The following is a 26,167-nucleotide window of genomic DNA, read 5'->3' on the forward strand; positions in this document are numbered from 1 at the left end:
TTAGCCTTGCAGATTAGAAGTACCCATCATGCACCTACACCATGACACTTCTGATCCAGACTAAAGAAGGACAAAAATCCCTCCTCCCTTTGGGAAGGTGGGGTTGGGATGAAAAATCAGGGAATAGGACCCCAAACCCTTCCCTCCCCAATGAATATTCCGCCCATTTATTTTTACACTCTGTGTAACCAACTTGCCAAAGAAACTCAGGGCAGCTGCTCACCTGAGCCTACCAGCTCTCCCCTTGAGAGTGTATTGTCCATCCCTTAATAAGTCCCTGCCTTACTTTCTTAACCAATGCGTCTTCTCTCTGAATCTCTGCATCTTGTCTCTGACTTCTTTCTGTGATGGGAAAAGAACCTAGTCACCACCAACAGAACAACTACACATCCAAATTTCCTGATCCCCAGTTCCCCAAAATCCCAACCTCCAGGGAATGTTTCAGATTCTTATATGTTTGGAAATGACCTAGCCATTCAACTATTGAATAAGCTTTCATCATCTAACCCTGTTTGGCACAATCCCAAAATTCCAAGCCACCAAACACCTGGAGAATCACCTCCAAACAGACGCTTTAAAAACACAATCATTTCTAAAGAGTTCACTCAAAAGCTTCTATCTCATCTGCATTCAATTCACCCACAAGAATTTCATCATATTAAGTTAATTTTTTCTTTCTGCCAACAAACTGCAACAGAAACAATATGAATTTATTGACCTTTCAGTAAACCTAGGTACAGTAAAGGACAATGTCGTTGTTGATTATACCAATGAGTTCAAGCCAGCTTTAATATCAGATATCAATTTAATAGTAAATATTTCCCAGATCACATGAACCCAAAATTCATTCTGTCTAGCCTCCTTTATACTTACATATACATATACTGTGAACCCTGAGGGAATTCAGGATGGAGACAGCCTGGGCTGCCTGCTGCCAAGCCCTCAGCCACTGCACCACCCCCAACAGTGCACCCAGAGGGCACTCAGGACTGGAAGCCCAGGATGCTGGCCCTAGATGGTAAGGTGAATATCGAAGCAATAATTTCATGAGCCCAGTCTCTTGCATCTTCCCATACATAGAAAATTACTCAATTCTTTAACTTGAGCTATCAGGTTTTCTTTAATTTACAGTAATCTTTTGATGTTGTGATTAGCTGGTCTTTGTTGTAAAAACTCCTATATATCCTGGCTCCTCCTTCACCTCATCAGACCAATCCCTTAGAGCTGAGAGACTGCCTCCCAGGCTTGAAGTCCTCAGAAAGTCCATGAAATAAAGCATAATTCTCAATTTTAGGTTGTGTGGGTTTTTTTCCCCCCAGTCAACAATATCACTCACTCATATTCACATGCCTCACCTTCAGCAAAAACCAGGAGGAGAGAACAGGATTTGGACTCAGGTGCTGACACTCACAGACACACCCCTCCACCAAGATAAGGGCTGAAGCAATTGCAAAAGGCCCATTTTGATATAATAGCAGAGCCATCAGGGTTCATTGTTCTCCAAATCCCCCGAGTACCGAGCCCACAGTGTTACAATAAAAAATACCATTTTCTTTCATTTATGGGAACGTAGCTGAAGATCTCCCAGGTTTGCACAATATACCCTAGGAGGACTATAAGAGAACGGAGCTCTGATCATCCATATTTAATTACTCATGGCTGATGTTATCAAATATCAAGCCAAGAACAATTCAAAACGGTCCCTCAGGGTCACAGGTCCCTGGTTCCCAAAAGGGGGATTCCCAGCCAATGCCTCGTCAGTCTAGAAGGAGGGAACCCCAACCAGTGCCCATCAGAGATGAAGCTGAATGAATGACCAAGGCTAGAAAGAGGAAATTCCAAACAATGCTCTGCCTCAAGCAAAGCCAATGCAATAGGGAAGGATACCCTGGTGTCGTCACTCTGGAGCCCCGTTACTCACCAAAGATGTCACAACGGGCCATGCACGTACTGATACACACACACAACAAGCATGGTCCCACAGACAAAACATCAGACGTGTGTGGCCCCAAATCCCACTTCTACTCCTGAATGGAGGCTTCCAGAGTGGCCTGGCTCCCAAAAGAGAATGGACCCAGAGTGGCTCCCAGTGAGCCCAGAACAGCTCACTTCCTGGAAGGGAATGAGCCCAGGTGGAGCGGGTAGAATTTTCCCACCCTGCGCAAGCCGGAGTGGCTCACTCACAAAAACACAAACAACAAACAAGCTGCGGTTGCACAGACAATCAGAGGAGGTATAGTCTCAAAATCCCACTTCCACCCCCAGAGGGAGGCTTCCAAACAGATTGGGCCCCGCTCTCAAAAGAGAACGGACCCAGAGTGGCTCACAATGAGCCCGGAGCTCATTCTCATAAAGGAATGAGCCCAGATGGAGTGGAGAGAATTCCCAGCCTGAGCAAGCTGGGGTGACTCACCCCCAGGCGGACACTGAAGGTGGACCGCTGCTCCAGATTTGCTTGGTTCCAAACAGCCTCGGACCGGGACGGCCACCTGTTGCGGAGAGTCCCTCCCAGTTCCCCGGAGCCAAGTGAGCTCCGGCAGCTGCTGGGACCCAGGAAAGGGACTGCCCCTGGGCAGGGGCGACCTGCCACGGGCATAGACTCCTAAGCTGGCTTTGCCAAAACTGATACCAAATGCAAGTTCATGTGCCTGACACTCAGTGAGGCCAAACAACCCGAAACATTGGAGTTTGGAGCAAGGAAAGGTTATTGCTGGGCTGAGCAAGGAGAATGAGTGGCACATGCCCTCCCTACCCCCCACCCACCAAAAAAACCCTGAAATCCCCAAAAGGTTTCAGCCGAGCATTTTTAAAGGCCAGCTGAGGGAGGGGCAGCCCAGGGTAGTGATCAGCTGTGCACAATTCCCTGATTGGTTGATGATGCTCAGTCCTTAGGCACCAGAAGGTCTGGGGGCTAAGTGCTCATGATCATCAAGGAGTTAATGTCTTCCACTTGGTGGTGGTTTTTAGAAGCAGGAAAACTCAGGAAATATGCATGAGATACTGTTATCTGGGTCCTTCAGAGACAAATTGCAGCAGAAAATATGGGAAAGAGGTCTGTCCTGGGAAGGCCCCCCGGGGTCCTGCTCCGTTACACTCTGAAGGAAGCTCACCCCAAACTTATCCTCTGGTTCTCCTGTCTGAGGGTACACAATGTAGCTCCCTCTAGCTTATCATAGTTACAATTTAGTGTCTTCATGCAATTCGTTGATTGCATGAAAAGGAAATTTTGCATCTTAAAATGAATTTCCCACAGAGAGAAAACTTCAGCTTGCTGAAGAGCTCTGGGAGGCATCCTGTTTAACTAGTGTGTGTGAACTGAATCTGCGCGTTCTCCTTGAACTACGAGGCTGAGAGAGAGCACGGGCTGGCTCTCAAGATGCGGTCACTGCCGTGTCAGGGGCCCCCTGTGGGAAGACAGATACTGGGCCTTTTCCTCCCCTAGTCCTATGTCAAAGAACGTCTCCTTCTTTCCCATTCCACCCTGTCTCGAATTTATAGCTTGCTTTTAAATGTGTAAAGTTACTTTCTTTTTTAATCTTTCTGTTTGTTTGTTTGGGGGAGAGGTAATTAGGTTTTTTTATTTACTAATTTACTTTGATGGAGGTGCTGGGGATTGAACCCTGGACCGCATGCATGCTAAGCAGGCACCTCGCCACTGAGCTACATCCTCTCCCCTGTGAAGTAATTTCCTTAAAACAATTTCAAACTTTAACAGGAATCCTCTGTTCTGTAGAGATGACGGTCTGCTCACAAGCATGAGAATGACCTCAGAAAGCAAAATCCCTTTTAAAACGTTGTTCCTACCCCACTTCAGTGGTACCCACCAGGCCAAAGTGCCTATGAGGGGATATGAAGGGTGTGAATTCTCTTACTGCTGCCTTTTCTCTCTCCAAAGACTAGTGCCACTCTCATCCTGATCCGGGGCTTCGTTCTGCCAGCACGTCCGCTCCCCACCACTGTCTCTGTGCTGGTCTGGCTCGGACCGCAGTGCGCCCTCCGGCCCGCATCCCCCAACCCCTGGGGCGAGCTCCCACACCCATAGCTTACAGGCCACCTTCCTCCTTGCCTCTTGAGTCAAAATATTGACAGAATTGGGTCAAACTCTCTTATTTTCAGGCCAGCTATATAGGTCACACAGCCTGCACCTTGAAAGTCGGTCTCAGGTTGAGGCTTAACCCACTTCGACTGACAGGGGAAACCAACTTCATTCTTTAAAAAGCCCGGTGAATATAAGATAAAGAAGTAGCACCCCAAAGGAGGCGGTCACTTGTCTTAATGAACGTCAGTCAGTGGAAAGACAGCTGAAACAACATAGTGGAATTTTCCACTCCTTTGCCCCATGACCAGGTGATATGAAAGGAGGGCTCGCAGTCTTCGGCCACTCTGTCCCCCTCAGAGCTCTGTTCCTTCCATCAAGCCTTCCGCAGCTTCTCCGAAAGCTGTCTGCACCCTGTCTGCACCCCTTCAGCGGCAGCTACTCATCGCTGCCCACCTCTGCTCCCACCTGCCAGTTCCGTGTGTGTCATGACACTGCAGTGTGATGCTGAGTTCTTCTAGATGAGGTGGATGAAATCCCATGACAGGTTCCTAAGTCCCTAACTCTGTGATGACACTTCTCCACCCTCCCTGGTAGCTTGCAAAGTCCTGGACACCAGACAGGTGCTAGGCCAACATTGGTTGAATGAATCCCCTCTAAGGCCAGGATGCGAATTGAATGCCTTCTCTTCAAGGGCTGTCGTGTGCACACCTGGCAGAGATGCACATCACTCCTGTTGAAATCCCAAATGCTCAGATGCTTTTAATAGCTGAGGCCTTGGATTTCAAAGCCTTTACCCAATGTTAACTGGTGGCTTTATGAGTTGGGGCCTTAAAAACAGCCCCTGCAGTCAGAGAAAATACTGCTGCGGACATGGCTACTTTTTGTGAGAGAACCTGACCTAAAAGATCTTGTTGTCCTCCATCCCTCCCCAAACCCTATGGACTGAGGCTTTGCGTGGTGGCACTGGTGTCTGTTCATAACTCCCAGACACCCTCTTCCTACGATGCTGCCTCTTCCTGACCTCCGAATGCTCAGCTGGCCTGTCTCGGGCTCATTTTCCTGCAAGCTGCAAGCTAGCTTGATGCTGGGAGCCCTGCCCTCCAGGGCTCCCTCCCCATCACCTTCTCCCGGCTCCGCATAAGGCCTGGCCCACCCGGACACGCTCCGTCGCCCCACGCACAGCACCCCGCTAGATGCAGCAGCATTCTGCGCCAGGGGGTGCATCTCACTCATCTACAAGTTCCAAGGAACCATCTCCTTCTCCCAAAATTCAGCAGTTTCGTCCCCACTGCAGGGGCAGCAGGCTGATTTCCTGACGACTAAGTTAGCATTACAGGCTTGACAGCTGAAAGGAACCTGGCGGCAAAGTGGCATTTTCACTGAAGCATTTATTACGCAGAAGAGTAAGGCGCTAGCAAACACGTATAAATTAAAACCGAGCCAGGCAGAGAGGGTTCTCCATCCATGGCCACGTGCCCTTCTGTTACACAGCACTGTCCCAGGAAGTCAGCTGAGGTTTTTCCCGCCCTGCCACTGTCTTCGGGGATCCTTCTAGGTCTGAGTGGTACCGAGTCTTCCTGCGAGGCCTTTCCCTTGACAGGTTTGTCCTTCACTCGGTGAGCTGAGCAAGTACCTGGAAAGAATGTGGTCTTGCTTTTCTCGCGCCCCCGCTGTGTTCATACTCTGATGACACCGCTGTGTTCTTTCACATGTCTCCCCGTAGCTGGCTTCCCTGGGAGAATGTGGGCTCCCGGAGGGCAAGAATGGGCTTGTTTCGGTCCCCACAGGGCCTGCACACAAGTTCTCCAAGGGGGAATATATGCTTGCTTGAAGGAGGGCCCCTTCCCACCCCACCCCAAGGCCTCTGGCTCTTCTGCTCCCATCCCTCACCCCCCACTGCCTCCTCACTTCAGTCACCTCCGGCTGCTACACACGCCCACCTTCCCCTCTGCCCTGACCCTTCACCCTCCACAGGAAGGCACTACAGCCTCCCTGGCCCAACCATCAGTTACCCTGGCTGACAACAGAAGCCAAATTTACAGCAGGAGCGAAGCCACTCAAATACTGACAGAGCAATACAGACCATTAGGACATTCGCTGACATCTGGGGTTACTCTGGGGACTTTACAAAACACAGCCTAGCTGGACTGGGTATGAGGAGGGAACCCGTCTTCCAGGTAAGAGCCCGGAGCCGCTGGGAGCGGGGCCTGCCCATGGTCTCCAGGAAACCAGACCCCAGAACATGCTGTGCTCACAGTGGCCTCCTCCAAGACAGGGCCTGGCGGACTCCTTCCCTCCTGGTGTCCAGGGATGAAATTCTGTGTGACAGTTTGGGATTGGGTATGACCAAATGTTACAACTTGAAGCCTCCCATTTATAAAGAGGAATACTTTGGTGGAGAAGTATGGGTGAACTGGGTTGTAAATGCTTTATCCTGTGGCTTGAACAATCCGGGCGTCTGCAGGTCTGGCCTGAGCTGTTAGCGAGGGTGCAGGGTCTGCATGTGGAGAGCATCATAGGTGTCTTTGGTGGCCGCACTGAGCCCCTAGGGAAAGCAAATCAGAAAAGAAGAGTGAGTGGGCCAAGAGCCCCACGTGGGCACAAGCCTACCTGGAGGCCAGCAGGTGTCTTGTGCAGCCTGGCCTGTGACCTCCTAGCCAGCTTGAGGGCCTATGAACCATCCCCACAAGCCACAGGCGGGGGCCTTGGCCTACATGGCTGGAGCAGAGATGGGCTCCGTGTCCCGCTGGGAATGGCCCTGGTGCAATTCCTTTCCAGCTAAATTCTCACCTTCTCCCACCTTGTCAAGTGCTGCGCCCTACAGAGCTTCCTGTCAGACCACAGAGGAAGGAGAGCGCCCCAGCTGGAACACTGAGCTGGAGCCAGGGGACAGGGGGCAGTCCTGCTCCAGAGAATCGGCTGTCCCTGAGGCCTGGGCCTCCAGGAAGCCGGGACGTATCACGGGCAGAGAGTGGCTCGTTGGCCTCAGCCCTCCTGAGCCTCCTTCCACTTCTTTGCAGGGGAACAGGCAGGCTGGTCCCAGACGGTCCTCACTGGACCGTCTCTCTCCCTCTCTGGTCCAGAAGACAGATCAACAGCAGCCACACAGAAAAATCCTGGGGGCCGTTTCGACATCACCCTGAACTCAGGCAAGCCGGGCAGCCTGAGATTTTAGAGTCAGTCGAGCGAGCTGTGAACAGCCTTGGGGAGGCATGAACAGCCAAGTGAGAACCCAGAGAACCCACCGGGGATTATATTTTAGAGAAGTAGGTTGGCTGCGTTTAGTTTGCATAATTATTCACACTGATCTGCATAAGCTAGGTACCTGGCTACAGCTATTTTTCTTGATTTGTTTTCCTTCAGTCTTCTCACCCATCCTCCCATCCTGTTAGGGGTGAGGATGCGAGGCAGAGCAAGGCTTCTGCAAGGGCCCAGAGCTGCAGAGAAAGTGGCAGGAAGTGGCTCGTGGGGCATCCTCTGCTACAAGACCACCCAGCCTCCGGGCAGCTGCCGCCGGTGTGATGGGGCGGCGCTCCCACGGCCTCCTGGCCTCTAGGTCAGAGCCAAGTGCTTGAATGGCTGAATCCCAACCCTGTCCCAGGGACTGACTGACAGAGGAGTTACCCCGGGCCTGAATGTGTGTCGCGGGCTTGCCCAGCCCAGCTGTTGACAAGAGCTGGCACCGCCAACAAGCAAAACCAGGGAGCCTGACCTCGGCCCTGGTTAGACGGTGCCACCCTGGGAAGAAGGGCAGCAGTGTAGACCAGAGGCACTGCCACCAGCCCTTACCTGGTAAAGGCCGTCCTGCCCCTTGCCTCTTCGCCGCTGGTTCTGTGGGAGCGAGACAAGAAAAGGGTTAGAAAGTCAGACAGTCAGTACTACTCAGCCACAAGAAAGAATAAAATAATGCCATTTGCAGCCACATGGATGGACCTGGAGATCATCACATTAAGTGAAGTAAACCAGAAAAAGAAAAATACCATATAATATCACTTATATGTGAAATCTAAAAAAAAAAATGACCTAAATGAACTTATTTACAAAACAGAAACAGATTCACATAGGAAACAATCTTATGGTTACCAGGGGGAAAGAGGGTGGGGAGGGATAAATTGGGAGTTTGGGATTTGCAGATACTAACTACTATATAAAAAATAGATAAACAGCAAGGTCCTACTGTATAGCACAGGGAACTATATTCAGTATGTTGTAATAACCTACAATAAAAAATAATATGGAAAGGAATATATATACATATAAGTGAATCACTGTGCTGTACACCAGAGACTAACACTACATTGTAAACTGACTAAACTTCAATTAAAAGAAAAAAGAAAAAACCATAAAGTCAGGCTGTCAGCAGTGGCCTTCCTGCCCAAGGGCCCTACTTGAGGGGCGCCCAGAGAGGAAGAGATGACTGTCCCCCAGCCAGCACCCCTGCCCCCGGGAGAGAAGGGTCCTCGGGCCACTGGTCAGACCTTGGCCTCTGCAGAGTAAGGTGAGGCCCGGTTCTGCCCAGGCCCAGGCTTGCTCTGCCCAACTCAGATCCTCCCAGGCATCAGATTCTTGGATCTGGTCCACATGGGAGTTGCCCACATGGCCCACTGCTTGGAATTAAACGAGCTTCCCTGATGCTCTCAAAATTCTCGGCTAGTCATCAACGCTCCCTGGGAACGGCACCTACATCGTGGGGACAAGCTCGGACGTACAGCCCACTCCCATCCTGGCTTCCCTATTCACCGGCTGCGTGGCCGTGGGTAAGTTACTGCACCTCCTGTGCCTGGCAGGGCACACTTCTCACTGGGTTATTGTGGGAGTTACAGGAGACCATCTGTCTGGTAAAGCACTGACCAGGCCAGCTTCACAGGCATGTCACCAATGCAGTGACACAGGGGTCAAATTTAGAGGGGTTCAATGCTCTGTTCTCACTTTTTAGAAATTCTCAGTCATTTATGAACAAGGGCCCCTGCCATTCCAAGTGCAGATGATAATGACTGTTATTAATGGTGACAGATTTGACCTGTTTTTGCAAAGCACAGGCATCTTAGAATCTAACTTGGTTTTCACTCCTTAAAGGGCATCAGCCCTTCCGTAGTACCTTACATACTATCCAGTGGGCGAGAGCTGGACTAACCTCTGCCTCTGCCAGCCACCACATGGGCTTTTGCAGGTGATCAGAGGAAGGGGTGGGACTGGAGGCCTGTGGCAGGGTATCTGGAAACTTCTCTGGAGCAACCCCTACACCACCCAATCCTTGGGGATTAAGAAAGAGCAATGCTCACCTCGCTTTTCATCCCGATCTCGCTGTAGGCCTCCGCCATCTTGTCTTTTCGCAGCTCCTAGAGAAGAGGGTGCGAGACACTGGTTTTACCAACTAACGTAGAAAACTGTGGGCTCTCCTACAAGAGGAAGCTTCTGGATTCCCAACTTGGTCAGGAGTTGCAGGGGAGGCTTCCACAATCAAGGCTCCAGGCCTTATTCACACAAACATCTTTGCCAACAACCAGCTCCAACTCCATCCTCCTCAGCCCATTGGAACATTCTCTGAGCTGCCAGCCCTTTGCACGGAGCTGAAAAACTCAGGTTAGGTTCAAAAAGATAAGATGTGGAGTCCTAGCTAAAGGACACGCATGTTGGACAATGCAAGGGCTCACTGGGAGCTCCAGAATCATCTAGAGTTAGTTGTGTCTTTACACAGCCAGCACCATAAGCGATGGGTCAGCCAACTGCAGGACGGAAAGCGGGGTAGCTCTCCTTACAGCAGGTCACCGCCTACAACGTCCCTTTTGTGGCAGCCCCAGATCAACATCCAGGATGGTGAGGCTGACTTTCCAATGAGAGGCGAGACTCAGGGGATAACTCCAGCCCTAAGGAACAGGAGCCCCTCAGAGGGGCTTCCCCAGCCTGATGTTGCTGTCCCCCTAGGGGGTCCCCACCGGGCTTATCAAGGGAACTCCAACAGCAGGGAGGGAAGGCAAGCCAAGGGGCCTTCTGACAAGCAGCCGCTGCAGGCAGCAAGCAGGGGAGGCATTATCTGGCCCAGGGAAGTGATGACCAAGCCAGGCAAAGACCACGGAGTAGGGAACAAAGCCTTCATCCAGGGCCCTCCTCCAGCCCTACCCGCCAACTTTCCAAGGGAGAATGTGACACCTCCTCTACTCACATTGTACACGATGTCCTGGGGGTTCTTCCTCCTCTGCTGGGAGAGACAAGGGGGAGAAGTTAGAGGTGGAGAAACAGGAACCCAGGCCAGGAGAGCTGCAGCACCCTCCCCATGCCCCGCGGCCCCACACCCTCTGTGGGCTCTGCCATCAGCCTGTCCCCTCCCTGTGGGGCAACGGGAAACAGGGCCTCCCCCTGTCCTCACGCCCAGGCCTCTCACATTACAGTGGAGGGTAGTGGCAGAGTGTGGCAGAGTGCCTAGGAGTCCTCTCCTCACTGCCCGGCTGAGCCCTTACACACACTCACACCCTCTCATCACACACAGGTGCAGAGACAGTTAAGGCCCTACCGGTTTCCCTCCCATTTCAGGGTCCAGGCCCCCTCTCTTATCCAAAACGGCATACTCCTCCCTTCGTCCCAGATTGAGCTCCTAAAACAGAGAGAAAAGCATCAGAGACCAGAAAGAGAAGCTCAGGAGGATGGGGCTGGCTGGACTGGGAGACCCCTCTGGGTGGTGGCTCACAAAGGAAAGAGCAGGGGCTGGGAGATTCATGGGGTACCATCATCTCCAAGAACATCTCAAAGAACATGCGTTACCATGCGGGGGACAGGGGAAAGCGGTGATCATCGGTTCGACCAAAGTCCCATTGCACGGGGAGATCGCTTCCCTACCGCAGGGAAGATTTTAGACGTTCCTTCTCCACCCCCATCGCTTCTGGCCTATGAAACCGCGGAGCAGGCACTACACCAAGTAGGCGCCTTCCGTGCATCAAATCGCTAGTGCGTGGCATCCTCGCAGTAACCCCACGAGGCAGGCACGCTGACTATCCCCGTTTTACGGGTTAGGAAACTGAGCCCCAGGGAGGTTAAGACGACTTGCAGGGCTGGCAGCCGTGGACCAGACGTACAGCCGAGCCCCTGGCCTCTGTCTTCCCCACGCCCCAGCTGCGGGCTGCACTTGCTCTCGGCGGGGCTCCACGGGAGAGGCAGACTTACGTTGTAGACCTGGTTCTGGCCCTGCTGGTAGGCGGCGACGTCCGCGCTCCCGCTGAACTGGATGGAGAAGCGGGGAGAGAGCGCGTTACGCCCCGCGCACGCAGCCTCGCCCCGCTCCTCGACGGCCAACGGCGCGCGCCCTGCCTGCCGCGGCTGGGCCCCTGCGGGGGCCGGTGGTGTGGGGGCCCCCTTTTCTGATCTCAAGTGTTCTTTCTCCTCCCAGGGGTCAAGTGCAGATACGGCGTCGGCCCCCAGCACCCGCTGCGATTTCTTCTCCCCCGCCCGCGGCCTCGCGCGTGCGCAGAAGCGCCAGAAGCACCGGGCTCGCGGGCCTCGCCCCCGGGTTCCGGGAAGTTCTCCAGGCCCCGCCCTCCGGGGCTCGGGGGACGACGGTGGCTGCGCAAGGTCCCACCTCCTATCTCTACTCCGCCTCAGGGTGCTTTCCGTGCTGCGCTGGGTCGCGCCAGCTTAATGTCCCGAGGACCTGGCCCAGGCACATCGCCTCGCTCGATTTTCAGTTCATGCCGCCTCAGGTGAACTCCAGGGGCTTAGCGATTCAGAGCATTGGGAGCCACCTGAGAGATCACCTAGAACAACGTCGTTCAGACTTAAGAAAATCAGTAAGGCTCTGTTCTTTATAACAAAATCTTTTTGCCAAACTCCAAAATCAAAAGGAGAAATGGATTGAGGCACGGGAAGTGATAATGACTTGAGTTTCCTGTCCCAGAAGTCCTTCCACCCTCTGCCCAGGCCATGGCCACCCGCAGCCCCAGCCCCTCCAAGAAATCCAGGGTCCGCAGGGGCACCAAGTGAAAACCCAGGCTCTGGGCCAACCCTCCCATGTACTGATGAGGAAGCGGAGGTTTCTAGAGAAAGGCTGGCAGGGCCTGGGTCAGCAACTGGACAGCAGGCTCTGGAAAGGGACCACAGGTCCCCACCTCCCTGTTCTTCACTGCCCGAAGCATAACCCCCTCTCTTGCTGGCAGAGCCCCTGCCCTGGGATGCTTTGATCCTCTGGCTCCTCACTAAGGCACCAGCACCAGGCTTGCCTTCCCACTCTGTCCAGCTCAGCCGGATACCACCCCCCACTTCCGCAGCCCACCCAGTGCTCACACTTGGCTGGTCCCTGCTTTGCCCATGGACACCAAGTCTCAGGTACCACCTAAGCTTGAGGCTTTCCAAGACCAAGTCCCATCTGAACATTCACTGAGTTGGGGAGCCCATGCCCTCCCCCCCAGAGCCCAGTGGTACCCACCTTCGCTCTCAGGAACAGAGCAGTGATAACGACGCCATAGATGAAGAGGATCCCATCCAACAGGTAGCAGAGTTTGGGATCGAGCAGGCCGAAGGTCTGTGCCGCTGTGTCAGGAGATGAGATTGGTCAACCAGGTAGCCCAGGTGGTGCAACATGTCCCCACAACCCCGAGGGGGCCATGACTGGTCAAGGAAATCATGACAGGGGACTGGATCCATTCTCCATACCCCTCTGACCACAACCACTCTTCTACCCACTGGGACCAGCCCCTGGGAAAACCTAGCCTGCCCTAACAACCTAGTGCCCCAACATGGCACCTGGTGGGGCCATGAGCTCTGGAAGACAGGAGCGAGGCAGAAACCAGATGGGAAGGGGAAACTGTCCGATGCCCACAGGACTGCTATTTAGGGCATGGGAGCCCAGCTGGCTGTGAGCACCATCTGAACCACACAGTCTGGACTCCTCTGTAAGATGCCCACCTCTGGATGAGTGGTACCACCACGGGGATTAGGGTCTGTGGCTCCCTAAGGCTTACCCACAGGCGGAGAACGGGACTGATGTTCAAAAGAGATGATTTCAATCTCTTAATTTCAACTTAATTAGGACTGTGAGAACCTGGGTTAACTCTTCCTTCCTGACTCCCTGCTTCCTCAGTGTCAGGCACTGAGCAGTGGGATCTGGTGCTGGGCTTCCCTCCCCTGGGCCCTGAGGGGTCTCATGAGATGAGGTGCTTTGGTGGTCCCCCCTCCACTCTTGAACCTGGCAATCTCCCTGCTCACCAGTCCTAGTTCCAAATCCTCAGCCTCATCCCTCCCTCTCTGCTCCCCTCCCCCACACTTGTCATTCCCAGGACACACCTTGCTCTTGCAGACTGCCTCTGTCCCCTCTATGTAGTCTCTCCCTGCAATACAACCATCTGATGCAGCCTACAAAATGCTGCTCAGAGGTCCCCTCTGTTTAGGCTGTTCCACCCCACATTGCCAAGGAACCCCTAATCCCTACTGCCATAATAGCCTTTGTCAAACTATAGTATGCATATTTAATTGGCACTGGCATTGGAATGCAATCTGGTTGAGGAAGGGGGTACAATAAATAAAAGCATTTTTATTTGAAATCTTACTGCACTGTGAGTGAGGAGACACATATTTTAGTCTAGACTGTTCTTTCTACCAGGCAAGTGTGCGGAAATCCAAGCTGTAAAACGGGGCATAGTACACGGCTCACTCCGCCCCTGCCTGGTATTGATAGGAGCAGAGGTCCCGCGGCCGCCTCCTCTCCCGAGGCCGGGGCGCCCTCTGTTGGCCGCCTGCAGGCCTACGTCGGGGCTAAGAGAATGGATTGCGTGCACTTGAACGCTGCCTTATCCTTACTAGCTATGTGACTTGGAGCGAGTTATTTATCCTAAGTCAGCTGCCTCTTCTCTTGACCGGGGTGAAAACTGCCACATTTCTTTAGTGTTCACTCCGTAGCAGACACTGCTTTGATGTAACAACTTGTCAGATCCTCGCAACAGCACCACACGGACACGGAGGCACGGAGAACCTCAGCTTTAGCCAGGAGCACGCGCAGCAAGTGGGAGGCAGCCCTGGACTGCCCCCCGCAGCGTGTCTCCCCTCCCTTTCCCCTCCTCCCCTGGGCCCAGCCCTGCCCATTCTCCTGCAGGAGCAGCGCTTTGGCTTCTCCTGCACGCCTGGGAGCGGGTTAGTCAAGGCTGCCCCAGAGTCCCGCCCCGGCAATCCCTCTGTCCTCAAACCTTTGGCTCCCTCCCTAACTCAGGACTCCTGCTGGCCCCAGGCAATGATCTCTGTAAACTTCTCAGTCCCTGCTCAGACACCATCAACCTCTCAGTCTTTCTGAGCAAAGTCCAGCCCTGACCTAGCAGTTCAGATCCAGTCCCTACCGCGCCTTCTCCCCACACAGCCCGGCTCCTCGGGCTCCACCCTCCTGCCCTCCCTCTGGCTGGTTCCTCTTCCTGCCCTGCGGTTGCTAGCACCACCCGCTCCACTCAACAACTGCTGGAATGGGACTCCCGTCACTGCCACAGCCCCTAGTGAGAATGCATTGTGCTGATGGAGGTGCCAGAGCTTGTCTCCCAAATTGCAGTGTACAGACAGCCTGTGTTGGGTGACCAGAACCTGCTCCATCCAGGCTGCCAGCACTGGATTACAATGGCTGCACCTTCATTCATGGCTCATCCTCCACACCACCATCAGAGCACTGAGCCCAGGGGAGACATTCACTAAACAGAGGGAACTTTCAGGGATGATGCCAGGGCCCCTCCCACCCAAGGTTGGCCTGCCCTCTGGCCCTGAGGGAGCGCCAGAAGCCCCCACTGACCGAAGGTGGGAGTCTGAACGTCTCTAGGAGACAAGCCAGCCCCCCAGCAAAGGCCACCAAAGCTGGGGTGATTATTTTTTTTTTCTTTTAGGACTGGAGAGGAGGTGTCAGCAGCGATTTATGGAGGTGGTTGAGATTCAGAAAAAGGGTTGGGAGAAAATCGCTCAGTTGCCTGTCACATAAAATGAGAACAGAAAAATTACTGGACAGTAAATTTAGAACAAATAAGAAGAAATATTTCTTGGTGTTGTGCAGAACCAGCATGGCGGGGGTGGCGGGGATTGAGAGCCTCCCCAGAGATAAGTAATAGGGGCAAGTTTTCTTTCTTTCTTTCTTTCTAAAGAGCAGCATGATTTTATGACCAGTGACAAGCATGCTGTATGTGGTTTGGTCGAGGAGAGGCTATTAATCGCTATGCACTTCCCAGCGTAGGGACTCTCTCTCTCCCTAGTCCAGCTGTGTCTGTGCTGGGAGGGATAGGCCTGAGGAAGGCAGTGATAGTCCAGAAAGTTCCTTGGAGGGACCCAGGACCTAATTCAATTACGTGATTAAGTAAATATTTATTGGACTTCTGCCTGATGTCAGAGAATGTTGAAATAGAAAGAGCCCTGGACTGGGTGTCAGGTGGGTTTAGTCCTTCCCCTGCCACTAGGTAGCTGTGTGGTCTTGGACAAGTCACTTCACCAGTCTGTGCCTCAGTTTCTCCATCTGTAAAACAGTGGATAATCTTATCTACCTTAAGGGTGTGGTGAGAATCAAGTAAGAGAACGTATTCGTGGGTGTTTCTGTAAGTTTCCTTCATAAGGACAATGATGTCTAACATTTCGGTAGGGTCTTCCGAGTCCCTGCCTTCATGGGGTTTATGGCTTAGCTTAAGAGGCCAGGCCCAGAGTGGAGGGGCTTCCCTTGAACAGCAGACAGCTTTCCAAGATGCCAGCTCAAAGGTACAAATCATAGACACTCCCAGGAGTCCAGCTTCTTCCTTGCCCCCTCCACCCCCAAGGCAGAGACCTGTTCGCCTCTTTCCCTGAGCCACTTGTGCATCTTGTTTCTGCATTCAATTTAAAAGACAGGCATTTGATGGGGTTATATGGTGGCTGTTTTCCTATCCACCTGGAGAAGTGGTTTTATCTCATGCGCCTCCTGTCCCCCACCCCAGATCCACAGCACCAGGAGAACCCCAGTGTTTGAACAAGTACCCAGATACTGATTGAGGGTTCTCACACAGACCCTGAATCCTGGCTGCATATGTGAATCACCCCCCAACCCCCCAAGTTCTCATTTAATTGGTCCGGGGTGGGGTCTGGGTATGAGCATGGGCTGGTGCCCGGCAGGGTTGAGATGCAGAGCTGTAACATCACTCGTGCACAGCCTTCCATAGCAGCACAGCCACACCCTACAACAAGTATACATTTCGCTGCCAAACAGAGACAAAGAACGAAATTAAAGCCTCAGTCTCTCATCTGCACTGTAATTTTTGTGCACTTCTGAACAGCGTATTGAACTTTTCTAAGCCTCAGTTTCCTCATCTGTAAAGTGGGGTAATAATATTCTCTGTCTCATTAGGTGGTGGTGAGGCTTAATTAAGATAATTATTATGGGGTTCAGGACCAAGCATGTAATAAGTGCTCCATAGGTCAGCTATTGTTGTCACTGTGATTTTTTTGTCCCAAATCATCACCCATACATTTATTTGAGGGAGAAAGGGTCAAACTGTATCAGGAAATTTTAAGCCTGTTAGGACTAGGGACACTGATCTGCCTAGCTTCTGGGTGCTCCCAGCTGCACAGGTAACCAGACCCTGCATGTGAGGTGTCACCATGAAACCAACCAGCATTTGATGAGGGGCTGTGTTCTGAGCAGTCACATGATTTCCCATTCAGGGGGTGCTGCCTGTGTATCAGAAAAGTAGTGCTGAGGAAAACAAAGACAGAACTTAGCAATAGCTTCCCAGCCCAGGCCTGAACATGATGGTGGCCTCAGGAAAGGGGATCTCGCCCTGTTCACAAAGCAGGAACGTGGTGTTCTCAGCTGAGCTGCAGGGTGAGAGCTGGGGGTGGGATCTGACGCTGTGAGCCTTTTCCCGCCCAACTTAGGTCTCCAGGAGCTGCTCTCTGGCCCCCTGGCACCAGGCAGCTCAGCAAAACTGAGAAATAAGGGATTCTACCCCAATTTCCCAACCCCACTCCAATTTACCCAGGTCCAACAGGTGACCCAATCCACAGGACACAGCCCCAAGCCCCCTGGACCAGCACAGCAGGACAGACACATGGCAGGTATGGAACCGAAGCCCAGCTGGGCTGGAGCACACCTGGGTGCTGCTGGGTTGGAATTGTCTCGCAGGTGCTCCCAGATCAGGCCTCACTCAAGGTGGCCAGGCTGAGACAGAGCAGTTCTATAGGTGATTCTAATTACTTCAGGCCAAAGTACAACCCCAATAGTCCCCGGAGGAAAAGCAGTCTGGAGCCTGGGAAGACTGGCCCTGCACACTCAGGTGCTTCCAGCAGCGGACTGGAACCCTGGGGACCAAGGGGAGCCTGGCCTGCAGCCCGCAGTTTTTCACGACCAGGAGATCACCAGCCAGCAGTCTCGCTGTGGTCCCCATCACAAACTGGGTGCAGCTCCATATGGCCAGGGCCTGGCTGAACTGGGACCCTGGATTCCAGGTGTTTCCTAGCCCCCGTGTCATCACACTGTCATCCACCAGTTAGGCATTGATGACATGGACCAATAGCTTACAGCCCCACCAGAGAACCACCTCTCCCAGGAGGTGAGGGATTAACCCGACAAAGAATCCCAGAAGGCCCTCCTCCTGGAAATCTCCCCAGTGTAGCTCAGCATACCACTGTACTTAGCCTCCAGTCCCCAGACTGGACCACACAGCTCACTGAGATGACAAGCAGGGGGTGGGCCAGCATCCCAGGCACATACTGCATCATCACCCGGAGGCGTTCTCCTTCTCTTCAAGAAGCGAAGCCTACACATCACCTTGTTGGAAGCCTGCTCAACCTCATCCAGAGGGAAAACCTTCTTCTACTGCCCCAGGTCATAGAGGAGAGGGCGTTGGACATCACTGGGGGCCTCAGAACTTGCACAATGCACTTGGTGAAGATGAAGAAGCTGAGCAGACAGAGGACCTTTCTCCCCAGTAAGTTGGTCCCAGTGGTGGGGGCGTTGGCTCCTGATCCATCTGGAGGGGCCCTATCACATAGGGCAGAGGGTGGCTGAGCCCTGAAAAGAGCCTCAGTGCTCAGTGCACTGTTCCTGGAGCCCAGGCCCTTGGACGCACAGTCCATCCTGCAGCCCAGGGTGGCATGGACATTTGCAGTGCCCAGGCAGCAAATCGTGAGCCCCCACTGCCAGCTCCCCACCCCCCGGGCACCACTTCCCATCTGAAGCTCCCAGGGCACCTCTGTGCTTTTTACTTTAAGCGCAGTAAGCTGGAGCCTTCCCGCAGGGTAGCAGGTGTGAAAGGAAAATCAAAATTGTGTCAGAATGGCTAAGAGAGCTCTATAAAATGGAGCTGGGAGGCCGTTAAGAAAGTGTGACTTATGCACGGCCCAGCCTGGATGGAATCTGACCTTTTGACCTGATGATGTCATCCAGAAACTCAAGATACCTACCCTACAGTAACTCACGACAGACTGCCCACTTCTGGGACCCCTCGACTCTAAGACAACTTGTGATTCCTTAAGGATGAGTATCTTCTGACTCACGTCCGAGTCCATCACAGTGCTCACAGGGCAACATTTAACGACATGGTGACTTTTTGTCTTTACAAGTCCCCTCTCGGAACACTCATTTCAGGTTACTCAAATCTGTGTCTCCTGAATACTTAAGACCCCAAATAAACTCTTTTCTTACTTGCCGTCTCCTGCGGTATTTTTGGTTGACGCAGGATACCTGGAACAGGCCCCAGGACATGCCCAAAGGAGGCTCCAGGGGAAACCAGAGATGGATCACGGTGTAGCTATCCATACGGCTCATTGAATCTAAAAATGTTCCAAGTCTTATTAGTGAGAGTCAGCCCAGCGATCTCTGTACACCCTTTTGTCATCTTCACAACAGCCCTGAGTTTAGGACGTTTCATGGCACTGACCATTAACAGGAAGAGTCTGGGGCCCCAGAAGTCAGCCTGGGGGAGGCACCCACCCCAACAGGGTCTGGCTTCTTTGGGCGAGCTGTATTTGAGCTGTGTTTGAGCTGTGTTATTTGTCTACCTCCCAGGCAGGCTGTGAGCTTCTGCAAACAGGGGGAACAGGACTTAATCCTCTCTGTCCTGCCATTGCCCCAAGCTGCAGGCACACCCTGGTGTCCATGTCCCCCTCCAGCAAATCCTATTTAGGAGCAGGGCATCTGCTGAACTCCCTCACATCCCACTAGTAAGGATCCCTCCCATTTGGACCCCAATTTTTACTTTTAAAGTTACTTCCTGTGCCTGATCAAATTTGATTCTCATGAAAGCCCAAAAAGTAGGAAGGGGGCTATTACTGGGTCCAATTCCCAGGCTGATAACCTGAGACCAGTGGAATCAAGTCACTTCCCTGAGGACACCTGCGGGTTAGAGGCCGAGCTGGGACGACTGGTCTCCTGATTCCGGGTACTTGTCTAACCACTCTGCCTTAGGTGCACCTCACCTTTGGGTACAGAACGCAGAGTTTCAACCCAGCTCTCAATTCACAGCCCTTACTCTTTGCCGGCTTTTGACACTTAGTCACGGCAGCTTGTGAACTTTTCCCATCGTGCCTCCCTCCCCAACAAGCCCTGGAAATCACAGATGATGCATTTTGGTTTCACTTGCTTATTTCCCCTCCTCACCTAAGCACGGACGGTGCCACTTAAGAAGAGGAAAGAGCAGAGGCCTTAGAGCCAGAAAGGCTAAGATTTAAATTCTGAATCTGCTGCTTACTGGCTTTGTGGTTTGGGACAGCTTTCTTAAACACTCTGAGCTTCAATTCCTCCACCTGCAAAAGGGTTTGAATAAGACTGACTTCACAGGGCAGTTATGCAGATGAAATGAAACAACAGTATACAGGGCAGTGCCCGGCCTGGTGGCACTTGCTGAGCCCGCAGGTCTAAAGTGACCTTCTTTGCTACAATAGAGGATCTGGAGGTACCAGCAGCAGCAGGCATGGACCTGGGCTTCCCGCCCCTTCATGCCAAGGTGGGGATGGAACCTGGTTAGCATCCCCAGCTCAAGATGGAGTGACTCACCCTTCAGGGTGTATGAGGATAACACACACACACGTTGCCTGGCACAAGGCAGGAGCACAATCACGTGCGGACATTCTGAGAACTCCCGGCTTCACAAAATGGTAACGCGGTAACTTACGTTTGCACTCAGTGTACGGTTTAGGGAACTCTCTGCCCTTGCGTTTTCTGATTTAATCCTCAGAACTAATTAATATGGGCAAAATTACGGCCAATTCTATTCAGATGAAGAAACTGAGGCTCAGAAAGGTCACAGAGCTAGAAAGTTCTCAAGGTTCGTCTGATACAGAGTTCCTTGTCTCTCCACATTATCCTGGTGCCTCTGGGGTTTCTCTCATCCAGAGAGCTTCCCATCTTTTGTAGGAATTTCTTCTCTGATACCTCAAGCCTCTGCTTGAATACCTCGGGTAACAGAGAGCTCACCACCTGTCAGTTACTGGTGGAGAGTGCTAATTCTCAGAGCTTTGAAAAAACAACTTTGGTCCTAGTTCTGTCTCCAGAAGCATGAAGAACACAGATTCTCCCACTTTCATAGGGCCTTTAAAATCCCACCCGTGTCCAGCTTGTCTCTCTCTTAATAAGAAGCAGTTTAGCATCGCAGCAAGACTAAATCCTTTGAAGGTAGACATCTTGAGTCCGAGACCTGGCCCTGCTACTTAATTAGCTGTGTGCACATGGGATGATCATAGCTACCTCCAGGCTGAGCGAGGTGAATGGAATGGGCTGGGTACCTAGTAAGCTCTCAGTCCATAGGCACTAATGGTATCAATACTAATAGCGTACGATTCAGGCAGGAGCGGACAGCTACCAAGCTCCCTGACCACCTTGTGTATCTCCAGCCTTGAGCCCCAGGTCCTGCTGCTGCCCAGCCCCACCCCCAGACTCAGACACAATGGGTGATGGTGTTGCAGGCTAAGAATTTAGAAAACAGGAAGTCATGTGTTTTCAGGAAGGCAGTGGCAGCAGCGATGGGGGTGCCTGAGCTGGGGGTGATGCCCAGCCCATCGACCACAGCACTCCAGGCAGCCAGACCTCCTGCTCAAGGGAGTTGCTCACTTTCATTGAGCAACTAACTTTTGCTGCAGTGGGAAAGATACAGACTAGATACATAGGATAATAGTTACAACCTCCAGTTGAAGATTTACTTTATGCCAGGAAGTAGGTGTGAGTTTTCTCATTTCGTCCTAACAGCAACTATGACTTTACAACTGGGGAATCTGAGACTTGGAGAGGTTTATTAACACCTAAGGTCTAGAGGCAGGGATGAACCCAGGCCTGTCTGAATCCATAATCTAGATATCATTTGGTCCAGACTTGGTACTGCCCTTGGACCACTTACTGGTCTTCAGGGATGGGGAGAAGGGTTCCTCACCAGGCAGTGGAGACCTTCTTTCTCAAAGGATCCACATTCGTAGATGATATCCTGACTCTAAAAATGCCTTTTTTCTTTAAGGAGGCAGGGGGCTGAAAATGCTAGGGGGTTAACAGGTATCACTGGCCTGCTATCAAATGCGAGGCCAGGACCCTCACTGGCCAATGCCCATAAAGGCTGACCCACTTGGAGATGCCCTAATCACGTTGACTTGCAGAACAAGTCTCCATCATTTATTAGGATAATATAATTTATTGCTATTCACTTTAGGTTGCCAGTATCCTCAACCCCCTCCTCAGTGCTGGATTTCAAATATTCATGTTTCATTGTAAAGTTAATCATCTGGTCACAACCACCTACAAATTATATATTCATAGACAAAAATTCTAAGGGAATGGGGGTGGAAAGGAGCTGTTTGATTTCATACAGGTAACAGGACTATGAGTAAATATTTCCCTTATTATATTTTTATTTCCATTAAACTTGTTATGGTTTGGGCAATAGTTTAAAAAATTTTTTTCTGTAATCACTTTTTTATTTTCAAGTAAATCAACTCATTATAAAAGTGCAGGAAAGTAGGAAAAATAAAAATCACCCATAATACCAGGTTCAAATGCAGCCACTATTGACATGATGGCAGACTGTCCTCCAAGGTATTGGTTATTTATAAATTCTAATCATTCTACATAAAATGTTTAGTTAGCATTATAATTTAACATTATATTTTTATGTTATTTCACATATTCATATTTCATGTTATGGTTTTACTGAATATCCTTTTTAATGGCTGCATAATAATCCTTCCACTATTTATGTAGTCATTCCCCATCAATGACCATTTATTTCTAATTTTTCATCATTGTAAAAAATTATAGGATGAAAAGCTTCATTCCTAAAGCTTTTACAGGTTTATAATTGAATCAATAATACTTTAAAAAATGAAAGCTAACTGGTCCAAGAGAAAAAAATCAGCAAAAGATACAAGTAGGCAATTCTCAGAGGAGGAAAAATGAATTGCTTATAAACATAAAAAGACACTCAGTCTCACTACTGGTCAGGTAAATAAAGGTAAAAATGATGAAGAGATGGATCCCATTTTCTCAGGTAGTCAGAAGGCCACAGCTATGAGGATATGGGGAAGAAGGACACTTCTGGCAAAGGAGCAGGAGGTGCAAAGGTCCTGTGGTGGTCCCAGGTCTGGTGTGTCTGAACAGCAAGGAGGTGGGTATGGCCAGGGTGGCATGAATGAGAGAGACCACTTGAAAATGAGTTTAGAGGGTGACGAGAGGGTGAGGGCATTAGTTAGAACCTCCTTGGTCAGTCGATTTTACTCTTAATGAGAGGAGCAATTGCAGGATTTTCTCTTTTTACAACAAATACACACTGTTTGTAATTTCAAAAACATGAATACATTTTAAAAGAAAAAAAATTAAAGCCAGTTGGAGGAAACTTGGCTCACTGTTACCTCGGGCCCCCGGGTTGCCTGGAGACGCAGGACAGACGAGCTGCGGGGCAGGCCTGAGGTCTGTCCGGGCTGCACTGCCAGGGCCCGGCCTACTCTCTAGAGGTCCTCCGTGATTTGTCTTCATTCACCCAAATGGCAGTCATCTTTATCTTTTTCTGCCCTTGCCCTATAAACCAAGCTAAGGTTTCCACCCAGAAAGTGGCTTTATTTCTACTGAAGGGCTGCAAATCCGTTCATTCTTTTGCTGTCTCATCTTTCATTAACACGTATGACCATCAAGCCTTTGTTTCTGTTACCAGCTGAATTGTGTTCCCTCAAAATTTAGATGTTGAAGTCCTAACCCCCAGTACCTCAGATTGTGACTGTATGTGAAGACAGAGTCTTCAAAGAGGTAATTAAGTTAAGAGGAAGTCTTAGGATGGGCCCTGATCCAGTATGACTGGTGGCCTTATAAGAAGATGCCGTTAGGACACAGGCACGCACAGAGGAAAGACCATGCGAAGACACAGAGAGCAGACAGCCGTCTACAAGCCAAGGAGAGAGGCTCTGAGAAGAAATCAACCCTGCCCACACCTTGATCTCGGACTTCTAGCCTCCAGAACTGTGGGAAAATAAATTTCTGTTGTTTAAGCCACTCAGCCCTAACAATTACGGTTTCCTTCTCCATAAACAACCCCCGTAACTCCTCACTTCTGCGTAATTGCAAGGAAGGGGCATATTGCATTAAACTAGAAGCTAGCTCAGTGCCTGAAACCTAGTAGGTACTCAGAACCCCGTGGTGAGGATCAAGTCAAGACACAGAGCTAGCCTGCACTTGAGCAGGGAGGTGAGCAAGTAAACAGATCTTCCCATCGAGAGAGAGGCACAGGGTGCTGAGGAGACTGGAGGGAGGCGACGCCTTTGCTGATGCTCTGGGAGTAAGACAGTGACAGGCAAGTGACCTCCCCTGGCCAGCAGAATTCCCCTTTCAGTTCCTTCCACTTATTCCACCTTCCCAGCAGCCCCTCAAGGCCAGAGGACAAGTCTCTCATTTCAGTGGACAGCACTTGCTCTGTGCCAGGCATGGAATAAAGTATAGATAGATATACAGGGAGAGAGTGCTATCTATATCTATATCTATATCTATATCTATATCTATATCTATATCTATATCTATATCTATATCTTTATCTATATCTACACACATACACATACGTGTGTATACATGTATGCGTGTGTGTATATATACATATATGCATGTAAGTGTATATACAATCTGTCTACATCTATGTCAATGTCTATATCAGTATCTTTATATCAAGAGAAAGAAAGAGGGACTCTTTCTTTCCTCTTGCTGCCAACTTGGACCCATGGCTTTCCTGTGACTCCAGAGGTTGACTCTATAACAATCATGGTCATAAAGAAACATTTGCTCTACACTTTCAGTTTACAAAACCCTTTTATATTCTTGATTTCATTTGATTCTCATAAGAGGGGAGTGAAGTAAGCTGGGCAGATCTTATTTGCTCCACTTTGCAGATAAAGAGACCGAAGGTCAGGGAGGTGAAATGACCTTCCGGAAGTCCCGAGGCGCATGTGGAGTAGAGCCTGGGTGAGAGGCCGGGTCTTGGCAGGCCTTTGTTCTTTCTCACACAGCACACAGCCCTCGCATTATGCTCTCGAACATCAGCACCATTTAAAAGAAATCCACTCGAGAGCAAACCTCTCACATAAAAATTCCAGGCGGAATTTTGCCATTTCTCTGAGACTTTAATTTATTCTGCAGTTGAACCCTCACAGTGGGCAGAGATGTATGCACAAAGATGTTTATTGCGTCATTATCTGCAGGAGCAAAAAAAGAAGAAAAACAACATAAATGTCCACCAACTAGGAACCGATAAATAAATTTTGGTATATTCATATATAGTAGTTCAAAAAAAAAAAAAAACATACACATGCACAATGGATAGTTCTGCATGCGCTGCTACGGAAAGACTGCCAAGATAATTAAATGAAAAAAGCAAGCTCTAGAATAGTGTGTATATTATTTGTGTGTAAAAAAGAAAAGGCATATCAATTAGGCTGCATATGTATACTTATATACACATAAACACATATACGGATGGAGTTCCCATTTAGGATGATGAAAAAGTTCTGGAAACATTCATGATTATGATAAATCTCTCCATTTAGGTCTCTTTAGTTTCTGTAAACATGGTTTAAGCTTTTCAGTGTACAAGTTCTGTATATAATTTGTTAAGATCATTCCTTTTTTGGGGAAGAAGCCACTGACTGGGAGAAAATATCTTGAAATCACATATACAAAAGAGGATTGAGTCCTGAATATATAAACCTCTAAAATACATCAGGAAGTTTCAGAGGGAAATTGCTCTGCATCCTATTTGTGATCCTGGTTACATGAATCTATCCAAATTTTAAAACTCATAAAACTACACACCAAAAGTAGTGTATTATTTATTACTATTACTATTACTATTACTATTACTTTAAGTCTGTAATTTTAAAAATTTAAAAACTATCAGACAGTTAAAAAAAGAAAAATTTCTGGAAATAGATAGTGATGATAGTTGTACAACATTGTTCATCATAATAAAAATGTTTCTATCTATCTATCTATCTATCTATCTATCTATCTATCTATCTACCTACCTACCTACCTATCTATATGGGTAACTATATCCACAAAATATGTTTTCCATGGTTAACTCTGGTGAGGAGTAAAGGAGGAGGAGGTTGGGGAAATTTTACTTATTTTCCAATTTGCACATTTTTGTGCTCTTTGAAACTCTACGATAGTATAATACAGTTATAATATTAAACAACTCAAACAAAAACAAATGACATGAACCATTAAACCAAGCAAGGTGTGTGTGGCACAGCTCTAGGCAGGGAGAAGGTAGAGGGACAGAGACGCATTCATCGAGGAAAGACCCTGTGGCTCAGTACATTTCTGGTGATGACCTGCTGGGGTTTGGAAGTATTTTAAATACACGGAAAACTTCACCCTAATGGTACTTGGGGAAAATTTAATATATTTATGCATGAACATTTGAACTGCTGATGAATAGCACTGGTGTTATTGTTACTATTATCTAATGCTGCAGAAAATAGACGCTTTTACACGCAAGTCCTTCCTTGCTACCATCCCTGACATGAGAACCCACCCTGCTAGGTGAGAGCAGCTCTGTCCCGACCGCGCTCCAAACATGCTGCTACTTCTGCGAGTTAACGCACCCCAGAGGCCAAGCAGGTTTCTGGGCGTTGGTAGCTGAGCTGCCCGGGCAACCCAAGGGAGACCCTGGGGCAGAAGGGAGCCAAAGTCTGGGCCCT

At 50.2% G+C, this 26,167-nt stretch overlaps 1 protein-coding gene and 1 pseudogene across 3 annotated transcripts in view; both read right to left on the bottom strand.

The window, feature by feature from the left end:
* Window positions 1-5,407: 5,407 nt before the first annotated feature.
* CD247 (CD247 molecule) overlaps window positions 5,408-26,167 on the bottom strand; it is a 79,838-nt gene continuing 59,078 nt past the window's right edge. For 2 of the 3 annotated variants that reach the window (XM_010953810.3, XM_074349758.1), the window contains exons 2-8: window positions 12,453-12,556; window positions 11,198-11,254; window positions 10,551-10,631; window positions 10,203-10,238; window positions 9,322-9,378; window positions 7,829-7,870; window positions 5,408-6,584 (exon numbers count right to left, since the gene is read on the bottom strand). In XM_010953810.3, coding sequence (XP_010952112.2) covers window positions 6,519-6,584; window positions 7,829-7,870; window positions 9,322-9,378; window positions 10,203-10,238; window positions 10,551-10,631; window positions 11,198-11,254; window positions 12,453-12,556 — 443 coding nt within the window. In that variant the 3' untranslated portion in view covers window positions 5,408-6,518. The remainder of the gene's footprint in view (window positions 6,585-7,828; window positions 7,871-9,321; window positions 9,379-10,202; window positions 10,239-10,550; window positions 10,632-11,197; window positions 11,255-12,452; window positions 12,557-26,167) is intronic. The other variant, XM_074349759.1, reaches the window with a different exon arrangement.
* LOC141574378 (mitochondrial carrier homolog 1 pseudogene) lies at window positions 12,564-26,163 on the bottom strand (annotated as a pseudogene).

The sequence above is a fragment of the Camelus bactrianus genome, chromosome 21 (genome assembly GCF_048773025.1).
Source record: "Camelus bactrianus isolate YW-2024 breed Bactrian camel chromosome 21, ASM4877302v1, whole genome shotgun sequence".
Lineage (NCBI taxonomy): Eukaryota > Metazoa > Chordata > Mammalia > Artiodactyla > Camelidae > Camelus > Camelus bactrianus.